Consider the following 27,556-nt stretch of genomic DNA (forward strand, 5'->3'; position numbering starts at 1 on the left):
TGACGCGACGCGATGGACAGTAAACAAAACAATGCTGCAAACTGCGGGAAGTTTAAGGAACGACCAAGCAAGCGATCAACCTAGTGGACGCGAAGTTGCTTGTTTTCGTGTGATCTTCGCAGTTGTTTTTATAGAGATTCAATACCGACTTCGATACACAAGCGAATTCCGTGAAATATTTCAATAAGCTCCGACATTGTACGGGCACTTTTCATCGCGGCCAGAGCCATCGGGATTACGCTCGGTCGTAATCTTATGAAGCTGTTTCGATACGATCGAATAATATTCATAGCGATTTATAATAACAGTATTGCACGGGCACATTTGATCGTGATCAATGCCGATCCGAATCGCATTTTTTAATCGTGATTGGTCCAAACCGATCCACGTCGAGTTCGGCGTAGACGTCATCAAAATAACAATCGTCGTGATCTCGACTGCGCCTGATCGCGATGAAGAGATCGTGTAGCAGCACATGATTCGGACCGAGCCTAATCAAGATCGGCCCTGACCGTGATCAAAAGTGCCCGCGTGACAGCGGTTTTGCGCGCGTCGGAGGCCTGTACAATGCAGACAATCAATCTATGCAGGCTTCGATCTAAGGTGACATGATGCGTCCGTTTAACACCAAGCAGTTTTATGAACTTAACACGGATCGAGAGAGTGTCTTAGACGAAAAGTGGGACCCTCTGTATCTGCCAAAACCTTTTACTGTTCATTGAAACACATATTTTTGCTATTTAACGGAGACGTGCTGTGCAGACTCCGAGCTGCTGTGGACACCTGAGAGGAAAAGGCTCCTGTCTACAGCTGATGTGCTGTCGCACATCGTGCAAAACGTGTCGCACTACGCTGAAGAACACGCAACGAGCTGTGTTTACAAGGGTCTCTCCGGGCAAAGCGGAGCGCCTATCATCCCTCGAACAGCCATCTTGAGTCGACTTGCGCGCCACCTACAGTTCGCGGACAGTGCGAATGGCGTTGGTAAGGCGTGCGTTAGCCGTCGTCGCTCGTCCGTTTCATGGTGCTCGCTCGCTGTGTGCTTGTGCGACGCGATGTTTTACGACTCGCGCTGTTCGTGCTTAGTGCTTTGTTGCTTGAATACTTCCAGAACAAGTCCCGGAATATATGTGCCGGCCCCCAAAAGAACGACAGGTGAGCGTGCCCTCTGACAGACAGACAACGAACTTTGAGTCGCGGTTTTCATTGTGTCAATTTGAATTCACGTCCATACCGAGTAGCTGTTCACTGCAGTGGGGCTACAGTTACTGTTTTCAAAAATGACTGATTTGAAAAGGGCAGGATGCTGCGTTTAAGTCGTTATACGAACAAGCAGCGGACATGAAGCCCATGCAAAGTAACTATAGTTACAGGTTTACAACTCTCACAGAACGGCGTGCTTGAGTGTGTGCTTTGCATTTGTCTCCGGTTAATTATTCCCCATCGCCTATAACCACGTTTGTGAGACATTAGGTAGATGTATGAAAACTTATGCTGCTCTGAGACGAACAAACAAGTTCACTTTTGCACGAATCGACGGCGCTCTTTATCTGATTGAAACTTGCCATTTTCTTTAAGGTGTATTTCGGAACGCAACACAGCTGATCGGTGCGCCCAGAGAAAAGCTGAAGAATTGCAGAATCGGCGCACTTCAAGAAGAGATGCCATGAATCCTCCGATATCAGCCGTTCATTTTCTCCGCGTTTATCATCACTAGTTATATGAAAATCAACGTTTTTGGAAATGTAGTCAATAAAGTGCGGCCAATATTAGTTGTGTTATATGTGGAGTTCATTTTGGCATCTTTAAAATGGTCGTTACATTATTATTCTACTTTTAGGTATTTCAACTGCTTTCATTGTTTTTGCATTTCAGGAATGTTCAATTTTGTTAGTTATGATAATTTTGTGCAATATCGTGCGCATATATCAGAAGCTGTTCTGCACTTTTGTCAGTATAAATATTGTGTTTTTGAATATGTGCCCTAGTGTTATGTTCTGTTTTTTTTTCCACTGTTCTTTAAATTCTTAACATTGCCGAGAACTTTCGTGTTGTTTAGTGATCATGAACACGTGTATGTTAATATCCTGAGCCTGTATCGCACCACATTTGATAGAATGTTGATTTTCGGAAACGAGGAGAATAAAAAGAGACCAAAGATATTTTGTGTTGTGAGTGAAATTCATTCTTTTGCGTTCTGGCACATGCTGCACGACTGCAGTGTTTGCAGAATGCCTGATAGCAAATTGCGCACATTCAAACGCGCAACGAACGCGCGGCGCAGTACGCGCAGCGGATGCAAAAAAAAAAAAGAAAAAAAAAAGCGCCCGGTGCGCTGCACGGCGCAGCACGCGGAGGAGGGGCGAGGGGGTCATAAAAGAAAGGAAGAGGAAGCCCGCGCACGCAAACAAAACAAAAAGAGAAAAACCCGGCGCGCGCGAGGGTGCTAGGAGAGGAGGCGCGGCTGGTGTTAGTGTTGCCATGACGACGCATACCGTGTGCGCCGCCATTCTGCCGTTCGAGTCTCTGAATCCCAGCCGCCAGGATATTAACTGAAGGGACGTTTGGCGCTGCCAGCGCTGACGTCATGAATTAAGGCATCCTATGGGAGGTATACGGAGTAACCTCCCCCTGCTATCGTCTTTAAAACTTCGTTTCGTGGACGGACTGCAGTGCACCCCGAACTGGAAACGCTACTCACTGAGTTCGTCCGGGAGTTGCGTGCAGGGTCGCTACCCGTGACAGCGGAGTGCATCCGCGTGAAAGCTCTCGAGACAGCGCGCGACTCTGGGCCCGTATTCTCAAACGATCACAAAAGGCGATAGTATCGCGTTTGGTGACGTAGAATTTGATGCGTTCAATAAGTAAAAAAAAAGACTTGCCTGTGACGTCATTGTTGCAACTGGCCGTTGGTAGTACGAATGTCTCACAACACAGGAGTGAGCGCACTGTAAAAGCGCAGAGCAACCCGAGTGCGGCGTTTTCGAGCGTGTGCTGCTGCTTCTACGCAGTGGCCAGGCTTGGCTGGCTTGGCTGTGGCTACTTGAAGTATAAGACGTGTTGAAAGTGCTTTCAACGTTTTTTTGCTCGATTATTTAATGCACAGTATAATATTTAAAGAATGCAACTTTGCGTGAAACGTATTTTCGTTGAGAGTTTAACACGGCGTACTCGGAGAGTTCAGCTGTAGCGTGCCGCCGCAGCGACATCGTCTCAAGATCTCAACATGTTGCCGGCTCGCGATAAGCCACGCGAGCAACGCACGGTTCATGTTCCTGGGACGTTCAAACCACGAAAAAAGACGCGCTGGCAAAGAACGAGTGCTGATAACACCCCAAGGTAATGCTCGATGAAAGCTTCAGCGTAAAAAATGCTGCGTATATCCATCGAGGATTGAATACTAGAAGCTACCGCCTACGTCACTGAAATGCTAGACTTCACCACGAACCGACGGTTAACGGTGCCTTCGTTTATTGCAAATATGTCGAGAGCACCGTCGAGCAGCATGACGCAAAATTGACGTCGGCGGAATTACCAGATGGCGCCCTAACTTTTCCGGTTTGCCCAATAGCCAATCATCGCGCACCAAAGGCGATACTTTTGCGATTGTCGCCTTTTGGGAATACGGGCCCTGGGCTCACGAGGGCGCAATTCAAGGGCTCGCCATCGTGGGTGCACCGATTTATGAAGCGGAAGGGCTTTGCGCTGCGGCAGCGTACTTCCGTGTGCCAAAAAGTGCCCGAAGATTTCGATCACAAGCCGGTCGAGTATCAGCGCTTCGTCATACAGCTTCGTGGACAGCGTTGCTACATGATGGTGATTACACACGTGACCTCGGCGATTAGCTCGAGTATCAGCGCTTCGTCGACAGCGTTGCTACACCATGGTGATTATATCAGCGCTTCGTCATACAGCTTCGTCGACAGCGTTGCTACATGATGGTGATTATACACGTGACCTCGGCGATTAGCTCGAGTATCAGCGCTTCGTCGACAGCGTTGCTACACCATGGTGATTATATCAGCGCTTCGTCATACAGCTTCGTCGACAGCGTTGCTACATGATGGTGATTATACACGTGACCTCGGCGATTAGCTCGAGTATCAGCGCTTGGTCGACAGCGTTGCTACACCATGGTGATTATATCAGCGCTTCGTCATGCAGCTTCGTCGACAGCGTTGCTACATGATGGTGATTATACACGTGACCTCGGCGATTAGCTCGAGTATCAGCGCTTCGTCGACAGCGTTGCTACACCATGGTGATTATATCAGCGCTTCGTCATACAGCTTCGTCGACAGCGTTGCTACATGATGGTGATTATAAACGTGACCTCGGCGATTAGCTCGAGTATCAGCGCTTCGTCGACAGCGTTGCTACACCATGGTGATTATATCAGCGCTTCGTCATACAGCTTCGTCGACAGCGTTGCTACATGATGGTGATTATACACGTGACCTCGGCGATTAGCTCGAGTATCAGCGCTTCGTCGACAGCGTTGCTACACCATGGTGATTATATCAGCGCTTCGTCATACAGCTTCGTCGACAGCGTTGCTACATGATGGTGATTATACACGTGACCTCGGCGATTAGCTCGAGTATCAGCGCTTCGTCGACAGCGTTGCTACACCATGGTGATTATATCAGCGCTTCGTCATACAGCTTCGTCGACAGCGTTGCTACATGATGGTGATTATACACGTGACCTCGGCGATTAGCTCGAGTATCAGCGCTTCGTCGACAGCGTTGCTACACCATGGTGATTATATCAGCGCTTCGTCATACAGCTTCGTCGACAGCGTTGCTACATGATGGTGATTATACACGTGACCTCGGCGATTAGCTCGAGTATCAGCGCTTCGTCGACAGCGTTGCTACACCATGGTGATTATATCAGCGCTTCGTCATACAGCTTCGTCGACAGCGTTGCTACATGATGGTGATTATACACGTGACCTCGGCGATTAGCTCGAGTATCAGCGCTTCGTCGACAGCGTTGCTACACCATGGTGATTATATCAGCGCTTCGTCATACAGCTTCGTCGACAGCGTTGCTACATGATGGTGATTACACACGTGACCTCGGCGATTAGCTCGAGTATCAGCGCTTCGTCGACAGCGTTGCTACACCATGGTGATTATATCAGCGCTTCGTCATACAGCTTCGTCGACAGCGTTGCTACATGATGGTGATTATACACGTGACCTCGGCGATTAGCTCGAGTATCAGCGCTTCGTCGACAGCGTTGCTACACCATGGTGATTATATCAGCGCTTCGTCATACAGCTTCGTCGACAGCGTTGCTACATGATGGTGATTATACACGTGACCTCGGCGATTAGCTCGAGTATCAGCGCTTCGTCGACAGCGTTGCTACACCATGGTGATTATATCAGCGCTTCGTCATACAGCTTCGTCGACAGCGTTGCTACATGATGGTGATTATACACGTGACCTCGGCGATTAGCTCGAGTATCAGCGCTTCGTCGACAGCGTTGCTACACCATGGTGATTATATCAGCGCTTCGTCATACAGCTTCGTCGACAGTGTTGCTACATGATGGTGATTATACACGTGACCTCGGCGATTAGCTCGAGTATCAGCGCTTCGTCGACAGCGTTGCTACACCATGGTGATTATATCAGCGCTTCGTCATACAGCTTCGTCGACAGCGTTGCTACATGATGGTGATTATACACGTGACCTCGGCGATTAGCTCGAGTATCAGCGCTTCGTCGACAGCGTTGCTACACCATGGTGATTATATCAGCGCTTCGTCATACAGCTTCGTCGACAGCGTTGCTACATGATGGTGATTATACACGTGACCTCGGCGATTAGCTCGAGTATCAGCGCTTCGTCGACAGCGTTGCTACACCATGGTGATTATATCAGCGCTTCGTCATACAGCTTCGTCGACAGCGTTGCTACATGATGGTGATTACACACGTGACCTCGGCGATTAGCTCGAGTATCAGCGCTTCGTCGACAGCGTTGCTACACCATGGTGATTATATCAGCGCTTCGTCATACAGCTTCGTCGACAGCGTTGCTACATGATGGTGATTATACACGTGACCTCGGCGATTAGCTCGAGTATCAGCGCTTCGTCGACAGCGTTGCTACACCATGGTGATTATATCAGCGCTTCGTCATACAGCTTCGTCGACAGCGTTGCTACATGATGGTGATTATACACGTGACCTCGGCGATTAGCTCGAGTATCAGCGCTTCGTCGACAGCGTTGCTACACCATGGTGATTATATCAGCGCTTCGTCATACAGCTTCGTCGACAGCGTTGCTACATGATGGTGATTATACACGTGACCTCGGCGATTAGCTCGAGTATCAGCGCTTCGTCGACAGCGTTGCTACACCATGGTGATTATATCAGCGCTTCGTCATACAGCTTCGTCGACAGCGTTGCTACATGATGGTGATTATACACGTGACCTCGGCGATTAGCTGGAGTATCAGCGCTTCGTCGACAGCGTTGCTACACCATGGTGATTATATCAGCGCTTCGTCATACAGCTTCGTCGACAGCGTTGCTACATGATGGTGATTACACACGTGACCTCGGCGATTAGCTCGAGTATCAGCGCTTCGTCGACAGCGTTGCTACACCATGGTGATTATATCAGCGCTTCGTCATACAGCTTCGTCGACAGCGTTGCTACATGATGGTGATTACACACGTGACCTCGGCGATTAGCTCGAGTATCAGCGCTTCGTCATACAGCTTCGTCGACAGCGTTGCTACACCATGGTGATTATATCAGCGCTTCGTCGACAGCGTTGCTACATGATGGTGATTATACACGTGACCTCGGCGATTAGCTCCAGCCGCGGTGTTGTCAGGCGTTCGGTCGGAATTAATCTCAGAGGCTACATGTTGCTACATGATGGGACACATGGGCAACGCTGACGAAACTCCGATCTGGTTTGATATGCCCTCGAACACGACTGTGACCGCTAAAGGATCAAACCAAGTGAAGCTCTTGACAACGGGCAACGAGCATTCGCGATTTACAGTGATGCTCGCGTGCACAGCCGATGGAAAGAAGCTGCCCCCTTATATCATTTTCAAGGGGCTACCGAAAGAAGACTTTCCTCGGGATGTGATCGTGAGAGCGAACGAAAAAGGGTTCATGAATGAGTCCCTCATGCTCGAATGGATCCGGCTCGTGTGGAACCCGGTGCGCCTTTTCAGCGACCGGGCATGTTGGTCCTCGATTCATTTCGAGGCCACCTCACGGCCGATGTAAAGGGAGCCCTGTCCGATGGCAAGACGGATCCTGTCGTGATCCCTGATGGACTAACATCAATCCTCCAGCCACTGGATGTAGTGCTCAACAAACCCTTTAAAGATCGCGTGTGCGAGCTCTACAATGAGTGCATGCTGGGCGACAATCCCAAGACCCCCGCTGGCTGCCTACAACGTCCACCTCTCGCGACCGTTTGTGGCTGGGTGTCGTCAGCATGGAAATCTCTCCCGGAAGAGATGGTGCGCAAGTCTTTTCGCAAATGCTGCATCAGCAACGCATTGGATGGAACGGAGGACGATGCACTCTAGGACGTTACTAGTGACAAGCAGGCGTCGTCCGACTCAAATTCGGACGAGTCTGAGTGACAGCACTTTGTGGCCTTCTGGCGTTTAACTACATCTTGAAAGTTTAACTACATATCAGTGTCCAAATAAAAAGAAATGTCACCACAGTGCAGCTGGTTGTGTCGCGTATTTATCAAGGTAAGGGTGCGCCGCGATACTTTGCGATTTTTTCGAATTTCTTTTTTGGAGATTCAAAGTTTGGAGGGTCGACTTATACTCCGGTCCGACCTATATTCCGGTTTTTACGGTACCTTCTTTGCCGTCACGACCACGTGGCAATATGGAGGTGGGCAACATATGGGCCAGCTTGTGGGATAAGGAGTGTGTGCCTCGGTACAGTGCGCGTAGCTTAAATTGTGGTGCGAATGGCTTTTATCACAAAACTTGTAAAAACCATTTCAGGGTCCCTGTGACTTCTGAGTCGATGTATGGAATGACTCTGTTGGGTACAATCACTGTTAAACAACTTGCAAGGGGCCGATTACTTACGTATAATGAAGTCGCGAAGTCTTACTTTACATATTTGTTAATCTGACCCCTCAGGGCCAAAGGCATTGCAGAGGGGGTGGGAACAAACATACATAAAGCAAAACAGACAGAGTGCGTAATAGTAGCAGCAAAGAGGGCTTCACTTAAACGGCGTTGGTGAGTGCTTCGCGAAAACGATCATTGCCGGTAATTTCAGCGGGAAGGAGGTGGTTCCACTCGACTGCGGTGATTCGGAGGACGTCTTTGAAAATGGAACGATGACGCTTATACGCTGCGGTGGAAGAATGAATGACCAGGAGAGTGATCTTGTTAAACAAGTTCAAGCGGGCGAGTTCTCGACGCGTACTTAAAGATGGAAGAGAAAGGGTGGCTTTCATGGCTGATATGCTAGCAGTGCGTTTGTAGTTAGATAGAATGAAACGAGCCCAGTTATTCTGAACGAGTTCTAAGGTAGCGGTTTATTTCGCACGCATAGGGTCCCACACAGGGGCAGCCTATTCAAGCTTTGGACGAATTAAGGTTTTGTAAAGTATTAGGTTAACAGAAGTGAGAGCAACGAAAAAGTTGCGACGTCGATGTCCTAGCATGCGGTTAGCGTTGTTGATAATGTATTCTGTATGCACTGTCCAATTCAGGTTACGTGAGATGTGAGCACCGAAGTAATTATATGAAGTGACATCTTCTAATGGAACGCCGTTCAGAAGAGGGAGGAGGAGTGTTTTGGGTGACACGCGCAACTCGCGCGTGTCACCCACGCGCGTGTCACCCGCGTCGCTTGTGCGCAACTCGCGCACAAGCGACGGCGTCGCTACGTCGCTTGTGCGCGAAAAATCGTCCGTGACCGAAAAATCGAGAAAGATGCAAATAAAATAAACAATAAAAAACTTCGGTAGTATTGAGGATCGAATCCGGGCCGTTTGCGTAGCAAAAGCAGGTGTCCTACCAAAAGGCCACAATGTTACTTGCAACCAGGGTGTCGGAACGAAATGTTTTTCGTTTCGGTTTTAGTTTCGTTCCACCGCAAAAAGTTCCGTTCCGTTTCTGTTGCGGAACGAAAAAAAAATGTTCCGTAACGGTTCGTAACGGTTTTTTTTTGTATGCAAAAATTTGAAGTTAAGATAATCATAAAAAGAACATTGGATTTGTGATGCAGTTACTTGCCCTCCTTTTTAGAAAGCGGGACAAGGGCGAAACACGTTGTTCAGAGGAGTGGAAGTAACTGTACCACGAATTCCTACCAACCAGCACAAACCAGTATTAATTTCAAAGTCGTAGTATTTATTTTCTCAAAAGGTGAACATGAATTTGTTTAGTGGGCTCAATGCTTTGTGTCAAGGGAGTGAGCACGATCTCAGAAGCAGCACCTCATTGAGAGTACTCTCTGATGTGCGAGACAGCTGTTCTGATAAAAAGATCGACAGGCCTGCGCGGAACACGCATCACAGTCACAGCGAAAGCTGAAAGAGCGGACTTTGTAGAGCCCGTTGTAGAGTCTCTTGGGGCAACTAATACAAGTACACATGCAATGTACACACTACGCCATAAATCATCGCAATTTTTCTGAAGTAACGAAGTTCCCGCTAGGCCATTTTTCGTCATTCTTCGGAGAATCGTGGTACCCGCTACACATCTGTAAGACATTATGTGCACTTTGTGCTGTGGCTGATGATGATGAAGAATTATGGCTGAGCACTTTGCAGTGGGTGGGAAGCAGTGTTGCGGAATGGGCGCCTCCATTCCATTCCAATTCCATTCCGGGGAATTAGAACTTGCCGCAATTCCATTCCTTTCAATTCCTCGGAATGGAAAAACTTAGCCCATTCGGACTCTGGGAATGGAATGGCAGTTCAATTTCATTCCTGCAATTCTTCAACGTAGGAAGGGCATCTTGATAGTTTTATTGAGTTAAGAATGAACGCCCCATAAAGCTGATGTCATCAGATGCATTAGGAACTGCAATAGTACGAAAAACACGTTACCAAGGTCGAGGGATAGTAGCTTGGCGGCATATCTCGTGCAGTACAACCATCCTACTAATTCCCATAGGGACAGTTCTCCCGCTACTTATACTATTTGCATGGTGAGCATGTTCGAACGAATGGTGGTGTTTTAATATTGTTTAAGCTTAAATGTGTTAATGCTAAAATGACGACATAGCGTATTTCTATGCTGACAAAAGTAGTATTCAAGAAGACTACGCAGTTTTGTCACATGTCTAGAGCGGTCGTGAATATGGAGAAACTAAGATTTGGTTAATGGGGAGCAAAACCCTGTAGATCTGCTGGTATTAGTTGGAACAGTGCACCGCTCGGGCACCTTGTGCCTTTGCATCGAATACGGAACACTGGGCCGCACTGCTCGTCAGCACTCACGCTTGTCAAGCGCGCCTCGCAAGCATGGATGGGGTGAGGAGAACTTTCTGTGTTCGCCTGTGCGCAGGTATGCAATGTCTTCCTTGTAGCAAAGGCTATTTACGCGTGTGAGGTACTAAACTTCTCGTGAGATAAAGATCAGGCTGTGCATAGAGTATTCGCCACTTTCGTGTGGGGGTATCAATGGGAACCAGCGCGCAGGGGTAATTTGTTTCTCCCTTCGATATCTGCTGGGATAATGCATTTGTTTGTACACTAACTTATGCGTCGGTTTGTAGCAGGCGCGTTGCTTATAAATGTACCGTGCTTGTAATCAGCCAAGCCATTTTAGCAATGCTGCTTTATTGTTAATTTCGAGGCTCTGACTTCCTAATGTTTGAAGATTCAAAAACAGCACGTAGACCAAAACGTGCTCTATTTTCGGAAAAAGACGTAATTCCATTCCCATTCCATTCCTTCAAGCGTTTTGTTCCCGGGGTCGCGAAAATGTGGAATGATTCCGGAGTCATTCCAATTCTGGTGGGACAACTCCGCAACCCTGGCGGCAAGCATTAAACTACACACTCTTTGCGCTATTAGCATTGTGTGATGACTGGTTGTTATTTTACTCTTCTGCCACGTTATATTATATAAGTTAACACGATTCACTGCCCGACATGACACCTGTATAGAGTATTTTTCCGAATGAGTTACAAGCACCAGCGTGGCACTGTGGTGGAAGACCTGACTACCACGCAGAGGGCGCGGGTTAAACTCCCATCCGATCCTAGAAATTTGTTTCTCATTTAATTTTTAACACGAAAGTGTTTTATGCCGGGGTCCACCAAGTACATCCGTCACGGATATGACGTTGATAAAATGTACACCAACGGGTGATAAAGAAAAAAACCAAGAAAAAGATACCCCGCTGGGAATCGAACCCACGACGTTGCGGCCGCGACGGCAAGCGCCCGACGCGCTACCCACTAAGCCATCTCGGGAGATGCTAGGCACGGCGCGAACGCGCCTTATATCTTTCACACATTCTCTTTCGCGGCGGGCGGAGCGGGGTGGTGCCGCCGTCTGTGAGAGGTGAAACGAAGTAATATTTCACGATCGACACTTACTAGCGCTTACTCCGAGATTGCACGCGATATCTGAGGTCATGGTTAAAGCGTCTCGATACCAGAGAGGTAGAGTGACCGCGCTGGCGTCGCCGAGGCACCCTTGACGCAGTTACGTTCTTTGCCTTTGGCTTCGTGTTAGCGTGCGTCGGCTCATCGGAGTAGTGCATCTATAGTGTACTAGTACACTATAAGTGCATCTTTCACGTGCACCAACGAGATTTCTCCGCCGCCGACTGCTTCAATTGCGAGAGCACCGACTAACAAAACTGCGGCAAGGACGCGATTTCGACGGGCGAATGTCGTGCCTTGGTGGAGCGAAAGCAGCGCCTGCGAGACAGAGGCCAGCGGGACGCACGCGTTTGCGGCTCAGGCTACGAACCTCTACCTCCCGTGTTGCTGAAGCGCAGTGCGTGTTATGTATGCATGAGCACAGGCGTCGGCTACCCACTACTAGAAAGCGCACACCGTGCCGTTTCTCTCCTTAATTGACGACGCTTTGAAGAAGTGCATACCGGGTACCAGTGTTGATTATGAGCTTGTTGATATCATCCTTACGCGGGATTCACGATTCGCTCTGTCCAAATATATGTTCACACCGTCAGCTACAACAATAGTTTAATCATGATCATGGGCGTTAGTCGTCGCGATAGAGAGATGCTGTCAACATGGGTGTATCCACGTCAAACGGTGCTATAGCTGCCAAACACGAATAGACGTTGTACAAGCTCTGATATATCATTACACAATAAGCACTACTTCTGTGAAGACACGTTTCACTTTCGTGTTATACCGATTCCTATGACGGAGGGATCAACCATGTTTTTTCTTATATCACGTGATACTGGTCACGGACACTGGCGGCGGCGGACAACTATGGCGCCAAAATCAGCTGTTGTGGTCTCATAACAGCTTTAACTGTAACAAACTTCAGCGCCGACAATGCCCTCTTCACTTTGGCCTTCGTGACAGGCGCGCAAAAGCCCACTTGCGTTAATATAAATATCTCTGGTTGCCACTGTTTTCGTTTTTCGCACGATTTGAACGTATATTTGCTTTGGAATTCCTGCCTGAGGTACGCACTAATACTGTATTCAGAGATATGCTCACATTGCATGTGGTTAGTCGTTCCGGATTGCGAAGTTTTCTCGTGAACCGAAAAACGATTGAAAAAATTTCGGTTTCGCTCCGGAACGAAATAATCGATAAAGTTTCGGTTACGTTTTCGTTCCGGTCAAAAATATCGTTTTTTTCGTTTTTCGTTTTCGGTTTTCGTTCCGTTCCGACACTCTGCTTGCAACATCTTCGGGAAAAAACAATACATAAATGCCATGTAGTAGAAGGAGTCAAGGTCCTTAGCAAATTTTGTTCGGCAGCTGTCGCGAAGAAAATGAGTCCATTCGGCGGTTTGTAGGCGCATTGGCGAGGCCATCAAACTACGTTTTTTGCGCGATGCTACGCTTCGAAAAAAGCCGGGATAGTGCAGCCATCGCCGCTAAAAACACACACGAACTTTCAAAGAGCTCCAAAAATGGACAACTATATCCATCTAGTGGAAAACCTATCAAGCCAACGTCTCCTTTTATGGCCTACAAGATGGCGGGCGCGCGGCGTCTCGGAGCCCATGCTCCTTTCTAGAGGAGGCGTTGATTTAGCAAACAGCAAACATTAGAGAATGTGCTGCCATCTGTGAGGCATTGTGAGAAACAAAGCTGGGCAGAGATACTCGGGAAAGTATTCCGGAATACTGATATCGAAATACGTGGACCGGAAGCCTAAAATACAGATACTGCATGAGACACATTTGTAGGGGTGTGCGAATATTCGAAAGTTTCGAATATTCGACGAATATTACATTCGAAATATTCGTATTCGATTCGAAAATCGTGTATTCGAAAAGTTTCGAATATTCGATAACTTCGAATATTCGAATATGCAATTCGATTATCATGCATAAAATAACTCGTCTTCCACATTTCTGCTGCGTTCGTATAGCTAAAAACGTTGCCGAGAGGAGCGATAAACATCGTAAGTACACGGAGGCACGATATCTGCCTGCGACGAGCGCCCCAATACGTATGATTTATTGCTGGTGCATCTCCGACGTGCAGCGTTGTTGGCGGTCATGTAACCGTACATTTTCAATATTATGCGGCCGTAACGTGCCGCACTACCACTCGTTCACTATGCGGGACCACTTCTGAAGAAAGACAGTGACCCATGTGACTGATGGTGGACTGTAGGCACCTTCAGATACCCCAGTCTGGCAAAGCTTTGCCCCATGTACCTCCCTATATTAGCCACTTCTGTTCCAAGCGAGCATGCCTTTTCAGTGGCAGGGGGGGTTGTCTCTGTTAGAAGGGAGCGCCTGCTGCCTGATCATGTGGAGCAACTCATATTTCTTCATGATAACATCTAGTCATTAGTTTCATTGTGCCGTGATATTTGATTGTGTTGTGATGCGCATTGTGCTAGCCTGGACATTGTGTTCTGGAGATAGCAGTGTATGTTGTGTTGCCAGTTAGGCTGTTAATGTTTTATTTTTAAATAGCTACATGTTAAATAAAATATTGTTACTGTGGAGGCATTTTTCCTTCGATATTCGATTCGATATTCGAAGGTGGATATTCGTATTCGATTCGTATTCGAAAAATTTGATATTCGCACACCCCTACACATTTGCCTTTAGCGTAACGGGACATTTCGGAGATACTTTTGCAGTATGACGAAAAAAGTATTCCGGAATACAGATACAGCAATACAGATACTAGAATACTTCTTTTTTATTTCAAGGATGCTCGTACTCCGCAAAGGACATTTATAAGTGCAGCATAATGCTGTAAAGTTGCAGTGCATTGAAGCTTTCAGTTTATTTATTACAGTACCCTCAGTGGCATTAAAACATCACAGAGGGGGGCGGGGCGGCTTACCAAGTACATAATTAGTAATAATGACATAATTACACATATCAATCGCAATAAAAAGGTACACTATTTCGCAACAACAGTAACAAGCATTGGGCACCGAAATCGACATGCTTGGTGCATGTCGATTTCTAGCATAGCACAACTAAATGTGCTATGCTAGAAATAGCATAGTTTAAGCTATTTACTCGAATCACTAATGAACACCAGTGAATTGAGAAAAAGTATTCATTTACTTTACACATAAGATCTGCTTTGCTGAGTAGGTTGCTGTGTGAGCTTCTCAAGCAGGCTGTCTTCTAGACAGCATCGATTCGGCCTCAGCACAAGACTCGCGAAAGAAAAAAGTCCATCTAGCGCTGAAGACGGGCACAAATTCGTGTTAGAGTGAATAAATACTGCCTTCATAGCCGGATAGCCCTGGAGCGCGGCGACATCTCTTCTCGGGCCATCTAGATATCGAAACACTTCCTCCCTCACGTGGATTGTTCTGACCGCTCAGAAGCCCAAGTCGGTCCCCATCTTCGGAATCCTCGGCCGTTTAGTCTGGTCGGCGCCGGGTCAGACGGCTGAGGATTCTGCTGCCCATATAGGCCGGTCATAATTACATACGCGCAATGGAGCCTAATTGTCGAAACTGCTCAATCGAAAAATTGGCTTCCTAAAATCACGTTCTTTTTAGGTGAGAGGGTGTAAGCCCTCCCAAGTCGCTCTGCAAGCTCTCTAAACAGACGTGGAAACAGGGACAGCTGCTCAGAGCGCCCCATCAGGAACTACAGCAATCACTCGTCGCCTATGCCGAAAGGGTCACTCTTCAATAAAGGTGTCACCCCCACCGACGCTACCAGCACCCATTTCAGCAAGCCGCAACTGGCGAAGTCACCTCCGGCGGTGGGGGAGCCTGGTACCACAAAAGACCTTTTCGCGCTTGTAATCAATTAGGATCGCACCCTGACACGCTGGAGAGGTGGCTGAAAGCGCGACAAAGATAGGCATCTTCTAGTCACTTCCGCCGCGACCATGGGAACTGCTTTTAGAAGTGCCACCGCTTTGAGAACTTAACGCACGTGAAGCATTGCAAAGCCTCTGTTCCAAGGCGGTATGCGCGCGGGGGGTCACGAAGTAATGGCTTGCCGCCCGAAAAAAACTAGGTGAGCTGCACTGGCCTTGAGAGACATCGACTTTCGTCGGCAGCGGCCGACAACACTGTCTCCGCGATTCTGCCGTCTGTGGCGTCGCGCGCTTTACCACATGGGTCATTCTGTGCTTGAGAGGAAACCATAGCCGCCCTTTATGTCGGCGACCGGCAGCGCGCCTTTGCTTGTCTTGGCGCAAAAGTAAATGAAAAAAAAAAAAAACGTCATACCCCCTTGTAAACACGCGGTAACTCATTTCCGACAAAAAGAAAATGTAACGAGATACCCGTGTCCTGCATTATATCGCGATACGAGCAATACATTGTAAAAGTGTTTCACAACTGAGATACAAATACATTTTTCAAATGTATCTCGATACAGAAAAACAGATACTCAAAAGTATCTGAAATAATATCGCGATACTCTTGTATCGCGATACTGCACAGCCCTGGTGAGAAATATGCCTCGACTCTAGCACATGGAGGTGCTTTAGATCGAAAACATGTACCAGTGCCTGTACCATTACTATAGATACATAGCGCGCGCGCGTGTGTGTCTGTGCGTGTGTGGGTAATAACGCACATTAATAAGTATGCACCTAGTGGTTGAGGTGTGCACTGGGGGCCGGATTTCGCTATCGTGTTCGACTCCTAAAGGCGAAGCTTAAGGGTCCCCCAATTTTTTACGTTCACTTGCCATTTAGATACAGCAGGTAGATCAGATTGGAGAGCGCTAGTATCGGTTTGAATTTCGCGAAATATTACGTCAGCGAAAAGATGTGCAAGGAAACAGCAGATCATTATTGTCGATTAGGAATGACAGAGGTCCGAGGAGGCAGCCCTGTGGTACTTCCGAATGTAGAGTATGAATTATAGCACGAGAAATTGTAAGCGGTCGAGAAGGAAGCAGGGGTGACGTTTTGCTGCCACATTTGCGAACACTATCCCAATCTCAGTTGGATGTCTCAACAGGATAAACTGTAGGCACAAGTACTCTTCAAAAATTTTGTAACCAGGAGATCAATTATTGTGTAATGAGTTAAGCGATACCTGATACGCCATTAAAGATGGGATATATAAGCGGGAAATCAACATCTGGTTGATGCACATTTGAAGCAAGACAAAATTTTTTAACAAAGGCGTTATTTTGTGTCAAAGCACATAGCGTGTCAGGAATACTATCACCGTTATGATCCTCAAGCGCAATGAATGAGTCGGTCGCTGGTTTTATGAGGCGCCAAAATTTTTTAACATTGTCCTGTAGCAGACTGGGAGATGAAGTTTGTTTTAGCGGATTTAAGCGCACGCGTATAAGCCTCAGCATGGTTAGGAGTACACCAAGGTGCGCTTGGGTTAGTAGCAATGCACCGCTTTGGGATGTATTTATCTGTTGGTTCACGCACTTTATTTCTAAAAAAAAGAAGATTCCAATTAGCGCCAACAGACCGGCTATTAAATTCCTCTAAGAAGTAGTCGAGAAATGTGGCAAGTTCGCTGTTATTGGCCTCAGAATTAGCTGTGTTGTAATCTAATGTAGTTTTATTTACCTTTTTAGTTTTCAAATGCAGTAAGTTCAAGTGAAAATTAATTAGAACGTGATCATTAATTCCTGGTAAGTGAACAATATCGGACACGAAGTCTGGATTAGTTGTAAACAATAAATGAATGGTGTTTAAAACGTTCGGAGGGGACAGTCTGGTTGCATGCGTTGTTAGTAGAGTTAGTGAAACTAAAGAACACAAGAATTATTCAGCCTGGTTAAAGGACGGGGCGGCGATAGACAAGGCGCTTCAGAATGCCACGAAAAAGAAGGGAATTCCCACACGCTAAGTTCAGTAGAGCTCAAACGGTGACTCTGAGACTGTTGCAGACAAGAATGTGCCCGAATGCACATTTTATTAGCAAGATATATCCAGAAAGAGAGGTGCAAATCAATTGCGAGAAGTGGCATCATTATTCTGGATCATCTATGCAGTGGCTTTCGCAGACTGTGACAAGTCTTCACCATGGAGCTCTTTCAGATCAAGCACAGAAGACACTACTGTCCCGATGTGGGAGCCGCCTGCGTCATTCTGAGGGTTGATCATCAGCATCTCAATAAAAGTCATCGTGTCCCACTTGCAGCGAATAATTAATGGGGCCAATTATAGGCTCAGTTGGTCACATCTGACACATTGTCACTTCTTAGCAACTCAAATAATGCAACTTTTTTCCTAACGAAATATAGTGGACCACGTCTTTGACTCCAAGGACAGAGATTTTTTTAAAAAGAATTAAAACTCGCCTTCTTTAGAGAACTATTTTCAAACTCCGGACTTTCCGGTAAAACACATACGTTTCAGCAAAATATCGAGCTATAACGGTGCGCGCGATAACCAGGAAAATTAGTTTAAAAGTAATCGCATATACCAAAGTCAAAATTTATCGAGTTTTATTATCGCCACTATAATTTTTCTGCAGAAATAAATTCCTGAAATACAGCTATTTTGTGCCGTTTACCATGGTTGCTTCGTGACGTGCTTCGCGACGCCAGCAGGCAGAAAAGGTGTTCCACACTGGCCCTCATGGCTACTAACGGCGGTGACTAACATTTCCAGGTTTAAAAATGCGCATATATGCCCCATAAAGTAGAAAATTCAGAAATTTCGAAAATGGTGGGAAAGTGCTTTTTCAGGCGGAAATTTGTATTTTTTTAGGCGAAGAAAGCTTTTTTCACAAAACGTCTAAAGCGTTGTTCTGAGTATAAAACTTGCGCCTAGAGTATATTTCATGAAAATTGGGAACGGAGATCAGGACCTCGCGGTCGTCCTTCTCTGGACACACCCAACCGATGTTAGGCAACCACTGATGTAATAAAATTGTTGTACGGATAATGGTCGTTGCAGCCCGCCTTCCAGCGTTTGTGTGCTGATGCATTCTTGATGCAGAGCTAAAAGACAGAGACTATAAGGAGGAACATTCACACAGGACGAACGCTGCTTCTCGCAACTGAAAAATTTATTTGAAAAGAAAACAAGAAGAACAAGAAAGACAAGTAAAAACAGTGTGCAAAAGCAAAAAAATGAATAAAAAAGGGGTAATCTAGTCACTAACATAAGCATTATTTCACATAACACGTGCTCAGCAGAACAGAAAACTCCTTTTCCGTCAGTGACAATGATGCCTGATTGACGCATGCGGCAGCCATTCTTTTGATATGGAAGGCTTCTATCAGCTCTCGAGTGACCTTGCATTTGTGTGACGACAAGAGTTTCGAATCTGAAAACAACAGTGCGACGCGAGATGCGAAGCATCCGATTTCTTCAGCGACTGGTTATGCTCCTTTAAAAGTACATTTAAACATCTGCCTGTTTGCCCCACGTAAGAATTCCCGCAAGTAAGTGGGATCTGATAGACGACCCCGCACTTACACGGTACATACGTAGACTTTACATGGTTCGTTCTACAGCCTTCACTTAACACGCTACTGTGCTCTATTTTTCTCCTAATGAGAGGACAGATTCACGAAAATTTATTTGGAGCAGAGAACACTGTCTTAACCCCGTACCTATTGCCTACATTACTCAGACCATGGGATAGCTTGTGTACATAAGGTAACACTGTTACCTTTTCGTATCTCTGCTTATTGTCACATTTGTTGGAATGGTTCTGACCCTTTACCCATCTCGATAGTCTCTCACTGCAACTGGACAGCACACTGTCAGGGTAACCCGCTTGTCGAAGTCTCTGTATCACTGCTGTGGAACAGCGTTCGTCCTGTGTGAATGATCCTTCTTAGTCTCTGTCTTTTAGCGCTGCATCAAGAATGCATTTGTACCAACTAGCCCAACTTTCTATGCTGTTGTTTGTGTGCTGCATTAAAAGGGTCGTGAACCACTTTTCCAACGAATCATCGAATGACCTCAGAGCCGGAGTCACGAATCGAATCCGTGGAGAAGGAGATTTCTTGCACGCTTTGCGCACTTTCTCTCTTCTCGGCGCTACACAACTGATCCACAATGTGTTGATTGGCGTTAAAAAACCTTGGCCGGTTTTTGGTGCCAATCAACTCTACAAAATACAGCTCTACAACTCTACAAAAACTCTACAAAATTTGTCCCTCCACAGCTGTGTTTGCTGTTCGTAGAATGGGTTCTTTCACAAAGACCCAGGGGCGGTTCATAACCCCTTTAATATATAAAACGTCATGTCATTCTTTTATTTAAAGTCCGCATAGTGTCTCATAAAGTTTCCGATATCTGTCTCCGCTGTTCCTGGGTGAATCACCTGTGGCGCTAACCCGTAATCATGGACTGTTGCATCCGGGTAGGTGTCACGCGAGACTGCGGGAAAGGGATTGACGATGTACGCTACAGGCATGTCCTGCTGTGTCATGGCCTGTCATTCAAGTTCGGCATACACTTATACCCCGGTCACACTGGCAAATTTAGTGTCATTTTGAGCGAGTGCACTTACGATAACAGAGTGCCACTTTGGCGGCGCGCTGCTACAGGAGGAAGAGAAGTGTGCTTTGGAAATTATGGCAGTGGCAATTGCTGGTTTAGTAGCGCAACATATATTTGTTATTTTTGGCAATGTTCGCTGTTCAATGCGTATTATAGGCATGAACATAATTTACAGTAAACTTTGCGCGAAAATGAAGTAAATATTGCAACCGCATAACATCATTGGTCATCGCGAGCCGAGACAAGACAGTGTCAATCAAAGACGAATCGAAAACAAAAACGGCGGACTCCGGAGCAGAATGGACGCGTAGTAGTGACGGGCGTTTGAAGCGTGTTTTGGCAGCACTCATTTGCTCCTCCCAAAGGCGTGCGAGCGCCCGCGTCTCTGCGTCGGACCACGTTGTCTTCGTGGAAGTGGCACCCATGGCACACGCCATCACATATGACTAAAGAAGGATTGACGTACACATGTGCAAGGAAGTAAACAACGCGACGGACGCGGCCATTGCACGGCATGTGCTCCCGCATTCCCCTAGCGGACGTGACCGCAAACCGCCCGAGGGCGACAGTAGCGAGGTTTTTTGTTGTAGTATGATTTGTTTGAATACATGGCAGTATTCCTAATAACGAGAATGTTGGTTTAATAATACCGTGATTGCCGCATTTCGCCTTAGCGTATTTATTTGCAAGCCACTGCTACCGAGGCTAGACACTCCGTCGCAGCGAAGTGAGTTTGGCGAACGCACTTGCCGGCAAGTGTACTAATTTGGTACACAACCTCGCGCTTACAAGTTAAACATGTTACCACATATGTACCGTGTAAGCCCGAGGTTGTGTACCAAATTCCGCTTACTTGCGGAAAATCGTACGTGGGACAAAGTGGCAGGTGTATTAACGTTCGTTTAAAGGAACATAATCAGTCTTTGAAGAAACCTAACACATCCCATCTGGCATCGCATTGTAATACTTGTGGCTGCTCTCCGGTCTTCGTGGATGCGGAAGTCCTTTCTAGGCACAGCAGCAAAATAACCCGTGAAGTTATCGAGGCCTTTCACATTAAAAGAATGGGAGACGCACGCGTGAGCCATCCGTAGATTTTCTTGACAGACAAGGAGTTCGCGTATCTGCTTTGCTCATGCATTATCTAGTGACATGTTTGAATTTGTTCTTAAGAATGTGCACGTTCAATAATTAGCTTTACTGTCTTACTTGTGCGCATGTCTGCTATGCCCTGCTTTGTATTTCCCGTTTTGGTTTTTCGAAATGAATCTTTCAGTTGCGAGACAGCGCCCGTCTTGTGCACTCTGTGTTCCTTTAGTCTTCGTCTTCAGCGCTGCATCAATCATGAATGCATTCCAACTAGCCCAACTTTCCATTCCATCACTGAGCGTTCCTGTGCGACAGCGTGCAAATGACACTAGCGGGGAAGTGAACTCCCTCAGAGTGCACTTAAGTTGCCCTGTGTGACAGGGGTATTACACCCTCCTATGCCAATTTCGGCATAGCACCAATGCGTAGGCGGGCGGGCGGGCGGGCGGACGGACGGACGGACGGACGGACAGACAGACAGACAGACAGACGGACAGACGGACAGACAGACAGACAGATAGATAGATAGATAGATAGATAGATAGATAGATAGATAGATAGATAGATAGATAGATAGATAGATAGATAGGAAGGAAGGAAGGAACGGCCAAGATGCATACTTCGCAAATAAGTACATCGAATTTAAGAACAGGACAACAGACGAGAGCACGCAGACACAGCGCTAACAAATGAATTTTTATTATCGCTTGAAAAGTCATCAGTACAAAAAAAAAAAAAGCTGGCGAAGCTTGCACTAAGCCGCGCAATGCTTGAAACAGCGAAACTGGACGATTCTGAAGACTAATCTGGTTGCTTCTAGGTTTTTTCTAGGCCTTTGCTAAGGGATGCAAGTTGTTTCTACGTTGCTTCTAGGTCATCGCTGGGCTTTAGCTAGGTGATGCTAGGTTGTTTTTACGTTGATTGCCAGCGTAGAGACGTTCGAGTTAAACCACAGAAGGTCAAAGCCACGACACGGATGTCCAAACTGCAGAGACAGAACCTCGCGCTGAAAACAAGCGTTCGCAACTCTCAAATTTACGGGCACGTCGTCGTTGGCGCAGGCTTTCCATCGCTTCGGGATCTTCTCGTAGCCGCCGTTGCCTTTTCCGTTGCCTAGTATTCTCTCGTTGTACGTACTCGGTCTATTCGGCTCGTCTTCATTGTTAGTGGACCAATGGTGAGTAGTGGGATTTACCCAATTGCAGTGGCACATACGCATTTATGATGATGATAGTTTCTTGTTTCGCCGGATCTGCTAAACAGCTTCGCTGCTGAAAAAAATTCAGCCGGTTCCACGCCGTGAGAACCGTCAGAGCTGTGAGCCCTGAGCGCGGGGGTGTAGACCAAGACAGCTTAGTGCCATTCCGAGCACCATCATTTCGTGTTACTCAGCCCTCCTCACGTGACAACACCACTACTGTAGCGAAGACCGCTGTAAAACATGTGGCATTGCAGCACAGCACCTTCCGCTAATCGCACGCACAATCGCATCCGATAAAGGAGATTCTCCCTCCCTGTCAGGGAGCACTGACGCAATCTTGATTTCTTCCGAGAATTGCTTGCTGCAGTTCGCAACACTTGTCGCGCACGTTGCAAAATGTGCATACCTTCCTTTTTGATAAACCAAGTGATATGTCGATATCCAGACAGGATCAGGCGCCAACTACGAGAAGCATTATGAGTGCATAAAAGAAACCAAGACTGCGTCAGTGCTTCGCCTTTATCGGATGCTCTTCTGGAACATCTTTTGGAGGCGTGCAAAAATATATGTTGTTTCTGTGACATGTCGGTTCCGTTTTTTGCTTGTAATAAAAATGCGCAGTCTGTTCTCAACGGTTGCCCCAATATTTCGCGCTCAGACGTCTACTAACTCTCGATCAGAACCGATAAGTTACTGAGCCAGTTGTCGCCACTTGCAGAGCTCCTGAAGAAGAGCGCGCCCAGCCGCGTGGTGAACATGTCTTCACTGCTTCACCACTTCGGCACCACGTGGCGGCTTGAGGAGCAGGCCAAGGGCACCTACAAATGGAGGACGCCGCTGATCACCTACTGCAACACCAAGATGGCCATGGTGCTGTTCACCCGGGCGCTGGCGCCTCGGCTGAAGCCGCACGGTGAGCCGCGCCTTGTCAAGGGCTCTCTTGCAGCGAAACACTCGCCTCGGACGACCGCCTGATTTTCAGTATTACTTCCCCAGAAAGCTCGAATGATTTTGAACTGCCTCGGGGATCACAGGCATTATAAGCTTTCTGCATTTCACGGGGTTTTGCGGTGCCTCCGGGATCGGCCTGCCGTTGGACAAACGACGGTGTCATGTGACGTCACGACGACCTCATATGATGACGTCATAATTGCAGGGTTTTGCAGTGCGAGAACATAGGAAAAAGGACAGAGTAGACAGAAAGAGCGCTGTGGTGGATGGGAAGGCAATGGTGGATCCGTTCCACGTGCTTCGATTACAGTGGCTTTGATTAGGTTGTATGTTTGCTTTTATTGCGATAGCAATTATATGGACAGTCTCGGCTGATTTTTGCCGTCGGTGGCCGCCGTCATTCACCGTATATGTATATGTGTATATACATATAGAAAAGCCACAAAGAAAAATAATTCAGAAATTCTTCCCGACGCGCGGAATCGAACGGGCGACCTCTCGCTTTGCAGCCCGCCGCGTTAGACGTTAGGCCACGACAGCACAGTCTTTCAGCCTGCTGACGGCGAGCTATTTATATACACCATGTAATTCAGGATGCCTTCTTAGTGGCCACATAGATGGCGCGACGTGCGCGCGCGCTTTAAAGATCGTCGCCCCGCCCCTGCGAACGCCGTTGCTGTTCGCTCTACAGGGCGTCGTCGCTTTCGTGCGCTTATCTCAAGGAAAGAAGGGGCGGCCGGTGGGGTGCTTCGCTTCGCTCGCTGCAGCGGCCGCGTTTGCGAAAGGAGCGCGCTGTTCAAACAGAAATAAGTAACAACTGTCACAATTAGTTCGCGCTCGTCTTGTTTATATACACCTCTTACATCAGTATCCTTTCTGAGTTACCACGTAGATGGCGCGATGTCCGCGCGTGGCGCGCTTTAAAGATCGTGACCTCGTTCCTGCGAACGTGGTCGCCTTCGTGCGCTTATCTTGAGGAAAGAAGGGGGCGGCTGGCGGGGGAGCGGGGGGTTGTATGTCTTGTGCTCTCCCGGCGATGTCTGCGCTGAAGTGACAGAGCGTACGAAGGTCGCTTCGACGCTGCAGCGGCGGCGTTTGCGAAAGAGGCGCGCTGTTCAAACGGAATTAAGTAACGACTGGTACAGTTCGTTCGCGCTCGTCCTGTGTGTACCTGTTCGTTCGTTTCGTGCGTCCTGCTTTATGTTTGAGCAGTGCGCTTCCGGTGTCGAGCTGTGACGCATGATAGTTCGCGCTCGTCCTGTGTGCGTTCTTTTCGTGCGTCCTTTGGGCTCGAGCGACGCGCTGGCAATTTCGAGCTGCTTTCCGTTCTTCGCGTTACATTCCAATTTATTGCTATCGCATTCATTGCTTCGCCGTTGCGGCGAAACTGTGACTTTTTTATCTTCCTTTTCCTCGCATATATTTTGCCGCTTTGCAAAATAAAGTCAGTTCAGCGCTCTTTCTGTCTACTCTGTCCTTTTTCCTATGTTCGCGCGCTGCAAAACCTTGCAATTATGAACACTAACCAACTAGCCCAGGCCTCTACACTTATAAGATGACGTCATCGCATGATGACGTTTTTATGCATTACTCGTATTGACGCTAATGCTGCCCACGGTCAACTTTCGCGTTTGATGAGGCATCTAAGGCTTTCACCTTAAAGGGACTGTCTAGCGCTCGGAAATTTTTTTCTGATTGCGGTGAAAATGAGAAGACCGTTCGTCACACCGGCGGCAACGAGCATGCTTTCGCCCCAAAGAAAAGAAATTCTATTTTATTTTGACGTTGAAAATCGTGAAAGAACGACCGCTAGCGTCATGCAACAGTGATGTGGTCAGTCAACTGGTAGGACAAGAAATCCTCGCAGGTAGACTCATTTTGCTTAAAAACAAACATGTACAACATCAAATTGTATTTTACGCACTTGAGGCAGCTTTTGGTTGCGTCAGAGAGTAATTTTTAGATGCGTAGCAGCTCTTTGACTAGCCTGTGTAACGCTGTCCGTCCGCACAAACGCGAGGCAACGCGCTTCCCTCGGCGCAGGTGTTGGAGCGGTGCCAAGTAGGTCACGCCGCAGCTGGGCGTTGACGTCACGCACCTCTTGCACGCTTCCCTCGCAGGTGCGCGCGTACGTCACTCTCTCCCTCACCCGCCGGAGCGCCGCAGCTGCCGGTTGCCTCCCGTGTCTGCGTTTCAAACAAACGTTTACACCAGTCAACGCTTCACGGAGTTTCGCTTCAAACGAATCTTCCAGCACTCACCGCACCACCCGCGTTAGCGCCGTTCAACCCGTGACGCCACCCGTGTGCAAGGCTGCTGCTTCGCATCCCATCAGCGTTCCCTTCGGGGAGATGGTCCAATTTTTGCTTCTTTTTTTTCTCCCACATCGAAAAAATTGCAGGGGCTTAGCTAGGCTATGCCAGGATATACGTAGCGTTAGCAAAGGTTCAGCTGATTATTCTGAGCTTTCCAGATTGTCTAGGATTAGCTTTTCATGCTTACTGCTGCTCCAATGACGCACATTCGGCCACATCGTTCAAAACCGGTAGACCTGGCGGCATGGCCGGGTAACGATACCCATTAGTAACGCTAAAAAGCGGAATGTTCTGCTTAACGAGAAAGTTCTTGCAAGTTGTACAAACCCACGCCACGGTTTCACCCCACTCAGGCGCCGCCACTAAACTCAACGTTTCACGCATGGCACTACTTAGCGGCGTCAAGTCTTTCATGCGCCATAGTCTTTCACACACGTCGCACACGTATCCAAACAGATTGTTTACGAAGTCCGTCTCGAAGGTCCAAGTCGCACTGGCGTTTTCGCTAAGTTTCACAGTATTCGCAATGCCCACGAACTATAGGTGGCGCGCCGTGCTTTTCAAGATGGCGCCAGGAGGAGGGTCAACCCGTTTGTTAGCATAGGAACAGATAGGACGTGCGGACGTACGGACCGTGCCACTTTCACCGGATGAAGTCATGAGCTGCGCTGAAATGGATATGAGACTAAAATACTTTCCCAAACCATGGAAAGCGCTAAGTACTCGCCACCTAATTATTTGCTGCGTAGTGAAAGGTTATATTCCAGCTCCATTACCGTGCATAACGATGCTTTGCGAAATCCTGTGCGTGCTACATAAACCTGTATGAACTAGAATTGACGTATGAGTTGAACGGCACTCCGAGGTAGTACGTACCGAGCCTGCCTGACGGATTTGCCGTGGTAGTAGGCCGCCAGCGAGTAGCGCCATCGCTGCTGCGCGTGATGATAGCTTGCAAACATAAAAGTGTTCTGTGATAATACCCCGTCGTCATTACTTGCGCAGTCGCAAACGCGGAGTTACGTCTTCAACGGAACACAAGCATTTAACATGCCATTCAGTAGCGCTTGTGTCACACTTGTGGGACACAAGTGCATGTGTGAGACTCTAGCCGTGTGTACTTCACTCGCATGTTGCAGGTTCGATAAGCACGATAGAAACATGAATATCGAAAATAATGCACACGTATGCTTCTCGCAACGTCGAAGAAGTTCGCCGAGAGGCGCGGATTGTGGCCGTGACATGCACGTTCCATCGCTCTAACCATTTCGCTTCGCTGGTCGAGCTCGAGCGTGTTGGCGGCATGCGGCGCTCCATAATATCTACAATAATTGTCATACATGCAATGCACAAGAGGAACTATGCTTTTATTTTGATCTCGCTCAAGGATATTATACATTAAATACAATCAATGTGACTTACGAGCGTGAAAGAACATTAACGCACGAGGGGACGTGAAGTGCAACTCGCTCCTCGTGAGTTAGCAGCTGGTGGTTAAGCGTTGCTGTCACTCTCGGTGCTTTCAGTCTTCTACGTCCAGTGAAAAATACTTGTCGTCAAGATGGTTTCTTTCAACATCACTGCTGAAATTTGCAGTCTGAAGAATTTCCTCCGCCGAACGACTTCGACCACTCCGCGTCACCACGTTTACAATTAGAGAAACGTCTGGGCGCGGAGAACGTTTGGCTCTCAGACCGGTCAACAAGCAAATCGCTTGCAGTGTGCTGCCACCTATCAACAAACGTACAAAAACAAGCGGCGCAGCGGTGGCTATGAAACCCAACACATTCCCAACACACTGGCGAAGGACGGCGTGGATGGAAAGCGTTCGCTCCACGAAAGGCGTCGAGCAGACGCGTCCTCGAATGATTGAAACGTCGCTCGCACGATTCGTAACAGCGCTTTGCTCACAAAG

General features: G+C 47.6%; 1 protein-coding gene across 1 annotated transcript in view; it reads left to right on the forward strand.

The window, feature by feature from the left end:
• The window catches only part of LOC119386307 (retinol dehydrogenase 12), a 282,881-nt gene that overhangs the window by 143,209 nt on the left and 112,116 nt on the right, over positions 1 to 27,556 (forward strand). Inside the window, exon 4 of the mRNA XM_049414301.1 lies at positions 23,094 to 23,288. Within this exon, the coding sequence (XP_049270258.1) occupies positions 23,094 to 23,288 (195 nt within the window). The remainder of the gene's footprint in view (positions 1 to 23,093; positions 23,289 to 27,556) is intronic.

The sequence above is a fragment of the Rhipicephalus sanguineus genome, chromosome 3 (assembly GCF_013339695.2).
Source record: "Rhipicephalus sanguineus isolate Rsan-2018 chromosome 3, BIME_Rsan_1.4, whole genome shotgun sequence".
In the NCBI taxonomy this organism is placed as follows: domain Eukaryota; kingdom Metazoa; phylum Arthropoda; class Arachnida; order Ixodida; family Ixodidae; genus Rhipicephalus; species Rhipicephalus sanguineus.